Source organism: Danio aesculapii, chromosome 19 (genome assembly GCF_903798145.1).
Source record: "Danio aesculapii chromosome 19, fDanAes4.1, whole genome shotgun sequence".
In the NCBI taxonomy this organism is placed as follows: Eukaryota; Metazoa; Chordata; class Actinopteri; order Cypriniformes; family Danionidae; genus Danio; species Danio aesculapii.
Window position 1 is genome coordinate 981,416 of NC_079453.1, and position 18,190 is coordinate 999,605.

Here is an 18,190-nt window from a genome sequence, read left to right on the forward strand (position 1 = left end):
ATGCAAAGCACTTTGAATTAGGGTTTGGAGCTCCTTTTCATCAATAACCCCTCCCCTTCAACAGTAACTCCTCCTCTAGATGCTTGGTTTTATTAGTAGCTCTTCTCCTTCACCAATAGCTCCTCCTCTTAATCAGTAGTTCCTTCCCTTTAGCAGTAGCTCCTTCGTTACATTAGTAGCTCCTCATCATCATCAATAGCCCCTCCCCTTCATCAGTAGCTCCTCCTCTTAATTTGTATCTCCTCCTCTTCAGCTATAGCTCCTTGGTTTAATTAGTAGCTTCTTCTCTTAATCAGTAGCCCCTCCCCTTCATCAGTAGCTCCTCCTCTTAATCAATATCTCCTCCCATTCAGCACTAGCTCCTTGGTTTCATTAGTAGGTTCTCCTCTTCATCATTAGCCCCCTCCCCTTCTCAAGTAACCCCGCCCCTAGCTGCTCAGTTTCAGTAGTAGCTCCTCCCCTTCATCAATAGCCCCTCCTCTTAATCAGTAACTCCTCACCTTCAGCTGTAGCTGCTCGGTGTCATTAGTAGCTCCTCCCCTTCATCAGTAGCTCCTCCTTTTAATCAGTAACTCCTCACCTTCAGCTGTAGCTCCTCGGTTTCATTAGTAGCTCCTCCCCTTCAGCAGTAGCTCCTCCTCTTAATAAGTAGCTCCTCCTCTTCAGCAGTAGGGGCATGAAATGTGCCAAAATTGCGTGAGTGTTTTTGTCTTGTTTCTAGTACAAATATCTGAAATCAAGAAGCTTTTTCTAGACATGGAAAAAATAATGTTTGTTTTAAGAAATAATGACTCAAAATTAAGTGAGTTTTTTTAATAAAACAAGCAAAATAATCAGCCAATGGGGTTTTTACTTTGTAGAAAATGCTTCTTGATTTAAGAATTTTTAGATATTTAGACTAGAAACAAGACAAAAACTCCAAGTAAGAACAGCATAAGCTCATTTTCATGTTTCTGCTCTTCTATTGTTGTCGTTTTAGACCTGACCCGGGATCAGTTGCTCTTCTGAAATCCCTTCAGGTGTGTGACGGCTCGGGATCTCTGGTTTTACATGCTGTGACTGTGGACATGCAGAGCGCAGGTGAAGTGTCTATTGATTACTGTCGTTCTTGCATTAATGCGTGTGTTTGTGTCGCAGTCGATTGACTTGTTGTAAGAGTTGCGTTCTGGTGTCCTCCCAAAGCTCGGGGTCATGTGTGTGCGCATGTGACCCATTTAGCTAAACGAACACGACAAGATCAGACATCCGCCAGGACTATTCATGAGAAACTCAATCTCAAAGAGGAACGAGGAGGAATAACCAAGCTTAACGTACAATTTAAAGACTTAATGCTAACACTTAATACAATAAGGTTGTATTAGTTAATGGAAATACTAACATAGACAAACTATGAACAATACATTTATTACAGTATTTGTTCATGTTAGTCAATGGAAATATATTTCCTCATTGTTAAATCACAGTGTATTAACTACACTCAAGTAGTTATTTTAAAATGAGCTGAAACAACACAATTCTGGAGATTTTTTGAAGGGAAACTTAATTGTTTATTGTTCAATGTACTTAAATTAGTAGATATATAGATAGATATATTAGTAGATAAATAACACAATTGATTTGTGTTAGGACCGCATGAATGAATTGTGTAGAACCCTGCATTTTTTATAGTGTCATGTAAAACAAGTGTGAATTTGGATTTTACTAATGCTTTAGTGAATGTTGAGCTTTGAGTAATACATGTTGTACAAGTATTGTTCATAATTAATTAATGCTAGTAAATACATTGACATTGACCGACTTTGACCGACTTTAAATTAGGTTAACTACACAAAAATTCTTGTCAATTAAAATATTTTGTTGAATCAAATGAATTGTTCTATTTTATTGGTCTTATTTCTAGACTTATCTTAACTTACATCAATCAAAGTTAATTTTGTTGAAACCTGATTGACTTATCAAAATAAGTCAAATCAATATAAAAATATTTGTTGTATTGACTTTTTGTCATTAAATGTTTTATAGTATAACAGTAAATGTAAACACTATGTTTTTTAAATCATCAAATACTTCAATCAATCTGTTGTGGTAATTCTATAGTTGCTACGGTAACACAAAAAACTATAATAATTAATCTGTTGTGGTGATTCAACAGTCGCTATGGTAACACAACAACTATAGTTGCTGTGGTAACACAATAACTATAGTAATTGATCTGTTTTGGTGATTCTATAGTCGCTATAGTAACAAAACAACTACAGTAATTGAACTGTGGTGGTGATTCTACAGTTGCTATGGTAACACAACAACTATAGTTATTGCTCTGTTGTAGTAATTCTATTGTTGCTATGGTAACACAACAACCACAGTAGTTGATCTGTTGTGGAGATTCTATAGTCGCTATGGTAACACAATAACTATAGTAATTGATCTGTTGTGGTGATTCTACAGTTGCTATGGTAACACAACAATTAAAGTTATTGATCTGTTGTGGTGATTCTATATTTGCTATGGTACCATAACAACTACAGTAATTGATCTGTTGTGGTGATTCTATATTTGCTATGGTAACACAACAACTATAGTTATTGATCTGTTGTGGTGATTCTATAGTTGCTATGGTAACACAACAACTACAGTTATTGATCTGTTGTGGTGATTCTATAGTTGCTATGGTAACACAACAACTATAGTTATTGATCTGTTGTGGTGATTCTATAGTTGCTATGGTAACACAACAACTATAGTTATTGATCTGTTGTGGTGATTCTATAGTTGCTATGGTAACACAACAACTATAGTTATTGATCTGTTGTGGTGATTCTATAGTTGCTATGGTAACATAACAACTATAGTAATATGAACAAATGATCCACAACTGTAACTATAAGGTATTATCATCCCACTAAGCCATTTTTGTGTTCAATAGACTTCTAAAGATGGCTTGGCTGAAACAAGGCTAAATTTGGCCTGTTAGTGGACGTCTAATAGACGTCTACGAATAGCCCGAAACTATTGACTAGTCATCAAATAGACAGATTAGACAGACTTCATGTGTCGTCATTCATTCCTGTGTATTTGATGACTTGTCTAGTTTTGGGCTATTCTTAGATGTCAATTAGATGTTAACTGACAGCCCGATTTTAGCATTGTTTAATGCAAGTTTTTAGTAAATACCAGAGAGTTTTTGATTCATACTGCATTCTGGAGTATTTATTAACAAGTAGCACTATAAAAATACTCTTTACTACAATATAAAACGTTTTTATCTACAATAATAAAAAAGTGAGTTTGCTTGCATTGACCAATGGCATAATCAAACAGACAAAGAGAAACTTTTTATTTATTTATTAATTTATTGCAAGTTTACAAGAACAGGGAGATGAAACATTGCTATATCTCTTACAAGAGTAATTATATAATACAAAGAAAAAAGATATTTATAATTATATATATTTTTTTAAAAGTTTTGAAGAATTGAACTATTGCGTAATCAACAGGAAAAAAATGTATTATTCAGTAACTTTTTATTTATTATTTATTTTATTTTTATTTATTGCCAAAACGTACAACAAGACAGAGATAAAACATTATATCTCTTACAAGACTATATTGGTCTTTTACTAAATGTAAAAAATAAATAAATAAATAAATAAATATATATATATATATATATATATATATATATATATATATATATATATATATATATATATATATATATATATATATATATATATATTAATTCATTCATCATTTTTCCTTTGGCTTAGTCCCTAATATTCATCAGGGGTCGCCACAGCGAAATGAACCGCCAACTTATCCAGCATATGTTTTACACAGCAAATGACCTTCCAGCTACAACCTAGTGCTGGAAAACACCCATATACACTCATTCACACACACACTCATACACTACAGCCAATTTAGTTCATCATTTCCCCTATAGCGCATGTGTTTGGACTGTGGGGAAAACCGGAGTACCCAGAGGAAACCCACGCCAACATGGGGAAAACATGCAAACTCCACACAGAAACACCAACTGACCTAGCCGGGACTCGAACCAGCGACCTTCTTGCTGTGAGGCGACAGTTAGCCACCGTGTCGCCCATATAAAAATATATTTTATTAATATATTTTACAGGAATATATACAGGAAGATGAAACATCTCTTACAAGAGTAATAATAAAATGTGAGAATATATAAAATATATAAAATATTATATATATATATATATATATATATATATATATATATATATATATATATATATATATATATATATATATATATATATTACATATTTTATACATTTGTTTTAATATAAAAGCAAAATAAATGTTAAAAAGTGTGTCTGTATGAATTAAGCTGTTGCATAATCAATCAGACAAAGAGAAATATAAGCTAAGATTCAGGAACTCGTCTTGTATGCAAAACCACCCGTGAACGCGCGTCCCGCCAGATGCTCGTCACCGCGGCAGCAGCTCGTGCACGCTGATCCGGTCTGGGATTCGCTGACACGGGTGATGAAGGAACACGGAACATTTTTAGCCCCGCTACCCCCATCAGAAGCCCGCCCGGGGCAGATGATCTCAGCGCCATCAGGAGCTCAGCATCATTAGAAGGTGTTAATTGGAGTTAGTCGGAGTCTTCGCTTTCTGTCAAGAAGTCTGACAACAGAATTCATTAGACTTAAAAATACCGGGGCACTGAAATGAATTCAAGAGGGAATCGCTGATGAGGAAGGATTGTTAGCTGACAGACAGAACAGAGCTCAGAAAGGGTCCAATTCTCATTAAAGATGCCAAATATGGGCCCCGTGCGCGTGCATCAGGCGCGGGAAGTTTTTCAGCACGACCAGCATCTCATATCTGATGCGTAATATTCACACTTTCATTGAGCTCCTTCTCACAAAAAATAAATAAATAAAAATGCAGCAGGAAGGAAGAACGCTTGCTTCCTCAATTAGGAAAATTGCATGTGTCAAAGAAGGAGGAGAATAAATAAATTATATTTATGGTTGATGTTTTATACGCACCGACAGCCCTTTAAAAATAAAGTTGCATTCAAACAACCTGTGTATTCTGTTACAAGTTTTGGGTTAAAGAGATATTGAGACTTCTGCTATCTGATGCTTCTTTATAAATGTGAATAATATTAAATGTGTTTAATGGGCTTCTGCGGTCGCACTACTGAATGTGCTCTGCTCTGGTGTGTTTGACCAGGGTTAAATAGAAAAATGTAGGTTATTTGTGCCACTTTCATCGAAAGCACAGAAAATAGGAGCCATAAAACGGGGAGATAGCAAATGAGGAACTGCAGAGACTTCCTCTGTCACACAAACACACGCACACCCAGAAACGCGCTTTGTGTGATCCGAAATAACTCCGGGAAAAAGCTGTTGAATAAACAGGCGACGCACTCCTGCTAGACAGAAAACGCGCTCAAAATGAAGAAACGCGAAATAAGACGCAACTGCGCGCGTGTGGTCCGTTTAAAAAAAGAACGATTCGAATTCTCGGAATATTTAGAACGCCCAGCGCCTCACTTCAAAAGGAACGAATGCTGTCGGTTATGATTCAAAATAATAGTCAGCAAAATAAATAATAATCAATAAATAAACAATAGCCAACTCTCAATACTGATGTGTGGTTTATTGCGCGATTTCTGCAATCTTTAAAAGGATTCATTTAAATGCGAATGAAAAATAAGTGATGTTTAATTCTAAATGCTTATATTAAAATTTAGTTCATATTTATGTTCAGTATGATCAACGAAAGCTTTTTATTTTAACGAATGATAATGAGTAAATCATTAGATTTTAAAATAAAAATACCAAAACCCACGTTTCAAAACGCGTTTGATTAAATATAAATATATTAATAAATAGAAGTAATTAATATATATAAGTAATTATATATTACATTTCAAGGTAAACACAGCATCGAAAAACACATGAAAAGTATATGAAAAGCACATTTTATTTCACCTTTCATAACAGTGCCATGAGAACATTTGTACAAGATACATCACAATCTAAAGTGCACAAATACTGTACAACAGAGGGATCTTAAATAAAAAAAGGCAAAAATAAAACATCACATAGGGCTTTTCAAAGAATTAAAATAAGATAAAAAAAAAACAAATCAATGGCATGCTTTTAAAAACAAAACTGCGACCAAAACCCCCAATTAAAATGAAGCATATTTCACAAATAAAATGCACAGCTAAGCTTTGGCACTTGCAGATTAAAAAGATTTAAAACACAACATGAGCAAGATCACTTTAAAGAAAATAAAACCAGTTAGAGATCGAGAGAATGAATGAATGGGTTGATAAAGGATCTTGAAAAGCAGTTCTTAAGGGCTGGTGTAGAAGGCGTAATAACCCATGGCTTTATGGCTCTCTTTGTTGTACTCCTCAGAGCTCAAGTCCTCACACTTTATAGTGGGTGAAGCGTCTGTACTGGAGCCTCCAGGCGAAACGCGCCGCCGCTTACAGGCCATGGAGTAACCGCTGGTGTCGCCTGAATCCACGCTTTTCAGCACCGGAGGTGCCTCCATCCAGGGGCCTGTACTGGCAGCTGTAGGGGCCGCTGTGGAGTTTTCATCCTGCAGCTTGTCTTTGGAGGACAGCAGGTCGTCGGTGTACGCTGGAGGGCTCGGCCGGGGCGACCAGGGCAGGCCGGTGGTCATTTTTCTCTGGTAGGAACTTCTGCTGCTCCATCCAGCTGCCATGGAGGCAAACGCAGAATCAGGATAGTAGCCGAGTGCATGTGGACTCTGGAGCGGCAGTGGTTTGATGCCATAGGGAAGCAAACTGGAGGCCGAGTACTCGCTGTCATAGGACAGATCCAGTTTGGTGGTCGCACCACTTTGTTGCACCGGCCCCACAAACCAGCGCTGAGCCGATGCCGAGCCCGCAGCCGAATCTTCGCTCTGAGGAGACAGTAGGCCGTTGGTTTGGGGAACGGCGCGCTCGCTGCCGTAAAAGCGGTGGTTTTGGGGAAGGTTGTTGACAAACTGGTCTTGGAAGAAGGGCTGCATTGCGTAGCGGGCGCCGGGGACAATCTGGTGCGACCGCGGAGAGTCAGTTGGAGAGGGCGTCAGTCTGTCGCTCTCTGGAGCTGTGTACATCCTGAGGGAAAAAAAAACACCGTGAGGGGCTTGAGGAGACTGAGATATTATGAAGCTGTCGTTTATTGAACTGATAAATCAACAGTTGCATTTGTGTTAGTTAATATATAGAAGCTAATTTTAGTTTATGCACACAAAAGCATGCACAACAGTCTCTCAACTGGGTGCTCAAAAATATATATATAAATTGAAAACATGAAATATATTAATATACTATTATTATTATATATTTAATATAAACATTTTATATGTTGCAGACTAACACACATATATATATATATATATACACATACATATATACATGTATGTATGTATGTATGCATGCATGTATGTGTATATATATATATATATATATATATATATATATATATATATATATATATATATATATATATATATATATATATATATATATATGTAGTGTGTGTATATATATATATATATATATATATATATATATATATATATATATATATATATATATATATATATATATATATATATATATATATATATATATATATGCATGCATACATACATACATATACACACATACATACACACACACACACATATACATACATATATATATATATATATATATATATATATATATATATACATATATATATATATATATATACATATATATATATATATATATATATATATATATATATATATATATATATATATATATATATATATATATATATATACACACACATACATACACACACACACACACACACACACACACACACACACACACACACACATAAATACACACAATACTTTGTTGCAATATATTTGCAATTGCAATTTGTTTAGTTTGCAATAATTAGTTGCATTTTTTATACAGTTGCATTTGTATTAATAAATACAGCAAATTAGCTACTCAATTTTAGTTAATGCACACAAAAGCATGCACGTCAGTCTCAAGTGGGTGCTCAATAAAGAATATAAATGGAAAAATATATAGGAATATATTGTGTTTATATAAATATTTGTTAATGCAGTAATTAGTTGCATTTGTTTAACAGTTGAATTTGTATAAAATACAGCAAGTTAATGTACACAAAACTATGGGTGCTCGACTAATAACGTTTTAAAAACTAATAATAATTTTCAGTTTTATTCAATGCATTAAATAACTTGCGCTCACAGGACCTTTTATTTATACAGTTTATATAGTAAATAGTCCTGCATTTATACAAAATAAATGCATGCCAGATGAAATCTAGTTTATTTCTTATCAAATTTGGCAGAGCATGAAGCTGTTGTTTATTGGACCTGAAGTAATAATAAACAGTTGCATTTGTATTAATATAGTAACAAATTAAATACTTATTTATTATTTAATGCAACTGTTCATTATTAGTTCTCTTCAAATCTAATAAACAACAGCTTCACCATCAGCAAGAGTCATTTGATTTTAAAATTCCAGATTATTTCAGTCCTTTAAATGAGACATAAAATAAGCATTTTGTTTGCAATGCACTACCTGAGCACATTTTCTGTCCTGCATTTATATACAGCAATGCAATATTTATACCTATCTGTTATACAAGTGCAGGACTATTATTTGTAATACACCAATAAGTTCCTGTTAGTGTAAGTTAATTATGGCATTAACGAAAACTGAAATTTTCCTATTTTATTAATCACCCACTTAAGACTGATGCGCATGCTTTTGTGTGCATGAACTAAAACGGAGAAGTTCATTTGTTCATATATTTATTAATTATACAAATGCTGCTTTTCTTTTGTATTGCCTCCAAGTGCAGTCTGAAATTTGGTTCTAATATGAGCGTTTATTTAGAATACATTTTCATGTATTGTGAATGAAGGAGGCTTTTATATCTGTATCTATATTTTTAAATATATTACATTATAATATATGTTGAGCATCCTCTTGAGACTAATGTGGATGTTTTCGTGTGCTTTAATATAATGTAGTTTTAGTAAATAACTTCGTTTTATTTAATTGATGCTATTTTATTTGTACAACAGTTGCATTTGTATAGTAAAAATAATTGCTTAATTTAGTAATGCAATAACGTTCACTTCATTTCTATATTACAAATAGAGTGAATAGTCCTTTATTTATAACACAGAATGCTTCAAAACATTGCATTGTTGAATGTCAATGCATGCATGATGATAACGGCCTCATGCAGTGCATTAATTCTCAAAAGTTCTAACTTTTGTTGCTTATAAATGTGAAAAATGTGCAACGTGCATCATTCAGACGGTCCGAAGTTCTCGGAAATGCACTTACGAATCATAATTGTCCCTGAAGCCTTTTGCAAAGGGGTTGTGGTCGATCTTGAGCTGCGTGATCTGCAATTAAACACAAAAACAGCAGGATCTCAGAAGCGGCTCAAAAGCAGAAGTGTGTGTGCAAGTGTGTTGTGGAGGACGTTCTGCTTACGTCTGTGTTCTGGTAAGCCGTTACAGCGATGAACTGGTTTTCAGGGAAAGTGAAGGTCTGTGTTTTAGCTTCGCTGCTCATGTCCTCAACACCGTCCTCGGTCACCTCCACAATGTGAAGCCGGGGCTGGTACTTATGCAGGGACTGCAGGACAATCATCTGTTTTAACACACACACACACACACACAGACAGACACAAAGCATGAGTGTTTGCAGAGTTCAGGGCCAGCACTTGCAGTTAAGCATGAGGTGTCAAAGCCACACCGAAGGCCTTTGAGATGACTGGAAGTTTCTACACACACACACTTCTACCCACCTCACACACTCATCTTTATCTTTAAAAATGTGCAAGATGCATCAGTTCTTTGTAACGACAAATATATCACAATCACAAAGAGCTTTCTGTGGAAGAAGAAACACTAGTGAACGTGAAAAAATAGCCACTCTAAAAATGATCAGTTGCTGTAACCAAATATTGAGTCAAATATTGATAAATTTAATATTTGTACAATTTCAATTCAACCTTTGGTTTTGGACTAATGATTTAAACATTCTGCTTTAACATTTACATTTATATAAACAGCATGAGCTTTTTAAAATTAGAGTTTTAATAATAGTAACATTATTTAAAGCGTTTAAAATGAAAGTGCAATTAACAACAACAAAATCTCATGTGTGTGCATCTATAATGATCTTCTCCATCAACAACTGCTAAAATTAACATGGCTTAAATTTAAACATTGAGCATAGCTGCAATATTAATTGTTTACCTGGGTATTGTTGTTATTTGCTCCTTTGTTGTTGGTTAGCTTCAGTTTTCCGAAAGATATTTCTTGTCTCATCCAGTGCGCCCCAGTGTTTGGTGATTCTGGGTGAACATAAACCTTGTTTCCTAAAAGAAAATGTACATATATGAACTCGCCACTTAAAAACTCGCCCAGTGAAAATATCATTTGAAAAGCTAAACAGATGCATCATGACTAAGAAGATTTGTTTAGAATAATTCTAATAGTTAAAGGAAAATAACACATCCACCCCCGCGCTCTCAGGTGTCATCTCTGCAAATCGTTTGCGTTTTAAATGAAACTCATTTTTAAACCGAATGACATGTCGGGGTTTAAAAACACATCGTGAAGTTATTATACAAACATTTTTGCGCGTTTAAATATATTATCTGATTCCAACATTAAAGTTTTAATTTCATTAAGAAATTCGTTTCAGTTTCTGCATTTCGTTTGTATTAAAACTAAAAAGATATTCGATGTTGATTTATTATTCACTTCGATGATCAATAAAAATATCGAACGAAAATTAAAATCGAATATCTAATTCAGATTTTCGTTTTATTAAATTGTTTTTAACGATTTTAATTTAATACAATCTTTGTCGGCACATTTGTCACCGTGTTAACAGGCTGTTTTATTTGCTCAAATTATTTTAACATTTTAATTCTCTCACCTTGCATGTTGTTGTCCGCTTTCCCGCAGGTCACCCACTTTCCGCCCTGAAATCTCCAGTGGTTCGGATCGGCCAGAACAATCTCCACAAACACATTATAATGCGCTGTCAGGTTCAGTCCAGTGATATTGAAACTCAGAAAGGGGAACATTCGCCTGCGAATACATATTTAACAACATTAAAATTCGATTACGCACTGAAGGAAAAGTAATATTCATTACGCACTTTTGTTAAACAATTTTATTTAATAGTTTGAAGCATGTTCTCAGTTTTAAATAATTGTAATGCTTGTTGAATTTCATTTCTTACCTGCCCTGTTTAGTTATGATCATCTCAGTTTGATGGCGGTGAAATTTGAGCCACAGCGGTCTGTTGCACAGGTAAACCTGCGCCCGCGCCGCGGAGCCAGAACCCGGAATGGGCATCGAGCTCAGACTGGAGCCTGGACCGGGATATGACGGGTACAGGCACCCGGGACCCTGTCCGAACTGATAACCACCCCCAAACTGACTCCTGCTGGCACACACGGCGGATGAGAACCCGGCGGGGGGAAGAACCGAGCCGTAATGCAGAGACGACGAATACCGGGAGCCATTCGAGCCACTGTACACCGACCCAGTCTGCCCTCCGTACGGGAACAGAGAGCACGGGTTGGCCACGTCAGAACTCGGTTGGGAGGACGATATGAAGTATCGATCAGTGCCCAGATCATCGATGTTGTATCTGCGGGTGCTGGAGAGCTCATCATCCGCGCCGATCACCGGAGAACTTTTACGCGCGTCCGGTGCGGCGGTGGCAGCTGCTGATGCTGCTTTAGTCCCGGTAAAGCTCTCGCTGTCAGCATCATCCATCAGAAACTTCTTGGCACCAGAACTCTGCTCCGAATCCGTCCGGTCCATGTCCTGAAAGTCGATCTGCGTTGACCCCGGGCTGTTATTGGTGCTTTCGGAGGATGAAGACAGGTTGTAGAAGGTCTTGGGTAAGTTTACAGATGCGCCAGGGAGGATGCTTTCTAACTGCATTCTTCACTGTGCTGATAAAGGGATGAGGATCAGTGGAAAGCAAGGCGGAGATCAATAAGTAGATCACACCAGGACGCGGCTCCGTGCGCCCCGCAGCTTGACCTCTGAAGCGACACCTCCGGATTTTTCAACTGTAATCTGTGAGTGACAGAATTGTTTGAGAGACTTTATATATTATGATCTCACACGTGTGGGCGGAGCTCCGCGCAATTCGTGCGCTCAGGTCGTTTTCTCATTGGCTTGGAGGCCTTCGCTTTTAAGTAGCTATTCCAGAATAACATGCATTTTCCTATTGGATTTTGAGGGTTTTATGTTTAAAATTAGGATTCAGTCAGGAAATTAAATTCTGTCATCATTTAGCTGGTCACCTTTTATTTGTTTAGAACATTTCTTCTGTTAAACACAAAAGAAGATACTTTGAAAAATGTTGGAAACCTGCGACTTCCATATTTGTTTTTCCCACTATAGAAGGCAATTGTTACAGGATTTAAGCTTTATTTAAATTGTGTTATTTTGTGTTCAGCAGAAGAAACTCAAAGGTTTGAAACCATTTAAATTTGTGTAAACAGCGTGAGCTAGTATCCCTTTAAGACTTAATATCTGCGTTTCTATTATTAGCAGTAATTATTATAACATTTATTTATGCACTTAAAAAAATACCTTGTTTTATTCTAAATTTAGTCAAAACTACATGTCTAGAATTCGTTTCCAGCCAATTAATGAGTGTTAATTCGCGACTGACATTGAACCCGCAGAGGAACTTGGAAGTGGATTGACACCATTTATAGAGGCACTAAAAACAAAACAATTAACGAGTCCTCCAGGCTGACCTGAGAACGGGTTTTATCTAAATACACTTGAGCTCGGCTGAACTTGGCAACCCGAATAATTAACAAACGATTAATGAGGAAAGCAAACTCACCACAAACTGACAGACAGGAGCGCCGCATTGAGTTTCTAGTGCATGTGGCGGGGCTTAAACTTGACCTGGATCAGTGTGTTTGGGGTAAATCAATCTGCACCTGCACGCGCAGGGTATCAGGGGCAGGAGATTCTTCGCTTTTCGCCTCTTTCCCAGGGAACGAGTCCAAAATCCGCTCTGATTTCAGCGAAATGCGGAGTAAGTTTCTTCACACGCATGTAAACATTCAAACAGTCAGTGAGTATTTAATGTGCAATCATTCAAATGCATTTCCCGTGTAAAAGAATTGTGTATTAATCTATTTAAGTGCATAACCTATGTGTATTTCTATTATGTTTCAGCGTGTGAGGACTAAAACAACTCCAGGAGGATGTTTTCGGCGTGCACGAGGTGAGTGTGGCGTGAGGCGCACGCATGTGCGTCACCTGAGGGTTTCTAAAAAAAAACAAGGCTTTATTAAGAACAATATAAATACCGTGATGAAAATATATTGTTCAAGTAAAGTATATTTTTATTTAAATTTAATACATTGAAAAATACAATTAGTTTAATTTTGAGCAATAAAATAAACATGTTAATTAAAAATAAGCTTCTATTCGTAATTCCTAAATATTCGCTAAAAGACAGCTACTGAATAAACTCGTTATGTCTTGAATTCTTGAATCTGATTGCAAACATTATTTTAAAATGTGCACCAAATCATCAGTAAAGATCTGACGCTTTTCAAGACGCGAGAAGAAAGAAAGAAAAGAGAGAGAGAGAGAAAAAAAACACCCAGGTCAACAGATGGAAAAACAATTGAGCCCCAGTTCACCATAAGGTAATATCTGATTGTCTTTATCATCAGGCGGTGGTAATAAAAAAAGAGAGGGGCGGGGGCAAATCCCAACCCCTTTCCAAGCGCAGGGAAACCGGCCAATTATTTTTCCGTGTGAAGGAACCGGTGATAGTGAAGGAAGAGACAGCCGGGCGGATAGACACCGCCTTATTAAAAAAAACCCTTCTGTACCACAAATCTGATGATAATAAAAAAGAGAGACAGACAGACAGCACGTTAAAGCGCTCCTTGACGCGCGCGGGATGCGATCCGGAGTCCCGCTGACCCACCGGCGATAATGGTCGGTTACCCGGAAAGGGTCACGCGCACAGCGGAGAGATCTTTAATGAAAACCCCACCGGGTGTCCTCATCAAACACATCCACTGACTCTCTTTAGCTCGTCATTGTAATTAAAATTCCTCGATGACAGCCATGGGCCGGATGACAAATTAAAACGAGTCAGTGATGTATTTAATAAGTCACAGGTTGTGAATATGTTACCCAGAAAACAGTGTCGTCCATTAACCTTTTCACACTTGAAATTGCATCCTATTTGACCTCCCTGTATTTGCCTGCAAAGTGATATATCGCTAATAATACCAACACAGGCTGCATCTGCAGCTTCACCTGATCTGAAAGTTTGTTTGTCGTTCATTACCGACGCAAAGTTTTTCATTCGGACTCGATTCGGCTCAGTCGGTGTGTCTAAATTATGAGATCAAATCCTGAAATGATCACAACTGATAGCAGGAGAAGGTGTGATGTAAAGACGATCCGCACAAAGCACCTGAGAAACACACACACGCGCGCGCACACACAGGAATGATTATGCGTTCTCACCTGACAGATCCCGGGTCCCAAGTGCCTTGTAGTTTTTAAGGTGTGAGATTCACAAGGATTAGCTCCCAGCTAAGAGGAATATTGAGATGAGAACGACTTCTCCGTGCAGAATACTGAATTCAGCTCTCACACCAGTGCACTCTTACACATAACGCTGCTGCAGTGGAGTTGGCTTCTTTAGAGGATCCAGATTTAGATTTAAAATGCGATTTACATACTGTAGAATAAAGGTTTTAAATGAGGGTTTCAGAGGAGAAGGACCAATGCAGAATGGCCAAGAGCACTCTGAAAATCCTGGGTCGTTGTATGCCAATGCTGGGTCAAATATGGGCAAACACGAGCATTGAAATAAAATGTTTTTATTAAATTTAAAGAACATTTTTCTACACATGTATTGAGTTTGTCCATATTTGACCCAACATTCATTAAAATAAAGCTTCCAAATGAGGTTTTCAGAGGAGAAGAACTTATAAGAATGGCCAAAAACACAAAAATGCTGGGTTGTTGTATCCCAATGTTGGGTCAAATATGAACAAACACAACCATTGGAATAAAATGGGTCATTTAAATATAAGTAAAATATTAACACAATGCTGGGCTTGTCTATATTTGACTGAGCATTGGGTTACAACAACCCAGCACTTTATTAGAGTGCCAATAAAGAACCTTTTATTTTAAAGATGTACAATAAAAATAAATAAATAATAATAATATGATAATAATAATATATATATATGCACCCTCTGGGTTGTTGTAACTCAACATTGGGTCGAATATGCACAAACACAACAGTTAAAAATGTCTTTTGAGTTCAATAAAAAAAAAAACTAAAGGTGTTTGTCCATATTTGACCCAAACATTCAGTTACAACAACCCAGCATTTTTCAAAATGTATATAAAAATCAGTCTGAAAATGCTGGGTTATTTTAACCATATCCTGAGTCAAATATGGACAAGCACAACAGTAGGTAAAAATTTTAAATTTATTTTAAATGACATTTTTCTACCCAACTATTGAGTTTGTCCATATTTGACCCAACATTGGGTTACAACAGCCCAACATTTTATACAGTGTATATAAAAATATCATCTAAAAAATGCTGGGTTATTTTAACTAATTCTTGAGTGAAATATGACACAATGTTAGGTGAATTTTTTTATTAAATTTAATTGAAAAATTTCTACCCAACTATTGAGTCTGTCCATATTTGACCCAACATTGGGTTACAACAAATAGGCATTTTTAGAATGTATAAAAATATATCAATCTAAAAAAAATGCTGGGTTATTTTAACCATATATTTAGTCAAATATGGACAAACACAACCTTAGGTTAATTTTTAAAATTAGTTTTAAATTACATTTTTTCTACCCAACTGACGAGTTTGTCATATCTGACCCAACTCAACATATTTTAGAGTGTATATAAAAATATCAACTAAAAATGCTGGGTTATTTTAACTAAATCTTGAGTCAAATATGGAGAAATACTATATAGGTAAATTTTTTAATTAAATTTAAATAATATTTTGTCTACCCAAATGTATAGTTTGTATATAAATATCAATCTAAAAAAAGCTGGGTTGTTTTAACCAGCATTGAGTCAAATATGAACAAACACAACGGTTAATTTTAAAAATGAAATAGAAAAGCCATTTTAAATAAACCTAACATATAATGGATGTGTTCATATTTAACCCAACATTGGGTTAAAACTACCCAGCACTTCTTCAGAGTGCATCAATAGTGTAGCAGCAACACAATTAAATGTGATATTACTTTAAACATGATTACTGTATTAAATGTTTAGTACAGTATATTCACCTCAGCGCAGTAATTCTGCATTAAATCACCAACATGAGCAGCTTCAGTTCTGATCAGTGGCTCTACTGGCTCTGCATCTTCAGCCCATCATAATAGCATTTGTGTGTAGTGCATTATCTGTGTGCAGATGTGTGTTACGAGCACGGGAAATGTGTGTATGTGTGTTTGCATGTGTGCAATCTAGAGATGTGTGAAGAATTTGGGGAAAAGGGGCTAAAAATCTGTGAAAAGACAGAGAGGGGGGCTGGAACTCAGCTGGAAACTGATTGGCTGCCAGCCTGAGGAGGAAATAAGAATCTGCTGTCCTCTCCGGTCTGGGACCTCGGTGACCAGGCGCAAGATGTCTGCCACGGCTCCCGAGGGCCCGCGGCGTCCCCTCAACACTCCTCTGCCTCTGAAAGCGTCTTTCTCCTTTTATTATTGACTGGAAATGCCACCCAGTCTTCCTTTCCCTCCCTCGTTTTTCCTGCGCTGCACAGGAGAGAGAGTCGGGCGGGCGAAAGGCTGTGGGTGAATCAGGGTCACTCAAAATCAATACTGTGCTTTTAGACGGGACAGATACATAGGGGATGGTAATAGTCTTAAATGTTCTGTCGGAACTCTCTGAGGCTTTGACTGAAGAGTTGGGAGACTTGAAGAATCACGGCACTTTTTTTTATAATTTCAAAAAACGGCGAGTGTTTTCATTGTGGATCTGGGTCAGGCGCAGTGATTTGTTCACTCATCAAGCCACGCTAATGTATTCATCATATCATACAGAGTAACTTCACTATTATAAGCAAAACATATCAGAATATTGTAGTCTTCAACTAGTAACCCACACAGAACAAATGCTAAAGTCAAACACAACGTTAGGATCATTTAAAAATTCATTTTAAATGACATATTTCTACCCAACTATTGAGTTAGTCCATATTTGACCCAACATTGGATTACAACAACCCAGCATTATTTAGAGTGTAAATAAACATGTCAAATCTAAAAAAATGCTGGGTTGCATTGAGTCAAATATGGAGAAACCCAACATCAGGTCAATTTTTTAAAATTGAAATATAAAAGACATTTTTCTACATAGCTACTGGATTTGTCCACATTTAACCCAACATTGGGTTAAAACAACCCAGCCTTTCTTCAGAGTGCATTAATAGTGTAGCAGCAACACAAGTGAATGTGATATTACTTTAAACTTGATAACTCAAATAACAGTGAGTGTTTTCATTGCGGATCAGGCACTGTGATAGTTCTCTCGTCAAACTTATTAATTAATTAATTCATTAATTCATTCATTCATTCATTCATTCATTCATTCATTCATTCATTCAATCATTTTCTTTTCAGCTTAGTCCCTTTATTTATCAGGGGTCACCACCCTGGAATGAACTGCCAGCTTATCCGGCATATGTTTTACACCGCAGATGCCCTTCCAGCTGCAACCCATCACTGGGAAACACCCATGCACACTCATACACTACGGCGTTACTATCATTACTATAGTTGTTGCGTTACTATAGCAACTATAGAATCACCACAACAGATCAATTAGTATATTACCATAGCAACTATAAAATCACCACAGCAGATCAATTAGTATATTACCATAGCAACTATAAAATCACCACAGCAGATCAATTAGTATATTACCATAGCAACTATAAAATCACCACAGCAGATCAATTAGTATATTACTATAGCAACTATAAAATCACCACAGCAGATCAATTAGTGTATTACCATAGCA

The 18,190-nt window shown here is 36.4% G+C and overlaps 1 protein-coding gene across 1 annotated transcript; it reads right to left on the reverse strand.

The window, feature by feature from the left end:
• Nucleotides 1-5,956: 5,956 nt before the first annotated feature.
• Nucleotides 5,957-12,174, reverse strand: eomesa (eomesodermin homolog a). The gene is made up of 6 exons (XM_056479852.1): nucleotides 11,336-12,174; nucleotides 11,027-11,181; nucleotides 10,339-10,460; nucleotides 9,569-9,727; nucleotides 9,416-9,477; nucleotides 5,957-7,135 (listed from the first exon to the last, which is right to left on the reverse strand). Exons 1-6 carry the CDS (start codon nucleotides 12,046-12,048, stop codon nucleotides 6,358-6,360), a joined length of 1,989 nt encoding a protein of 662 aa, XP_056335827.1. The 5' UTR covers nucleotides 12,049-12,174; the 3' UTR covers nucleotides 5,957-6,357.
• Between the last annotated feature and the right edge of the window lie 6,016 nt (nucleotides 12,175-18,190).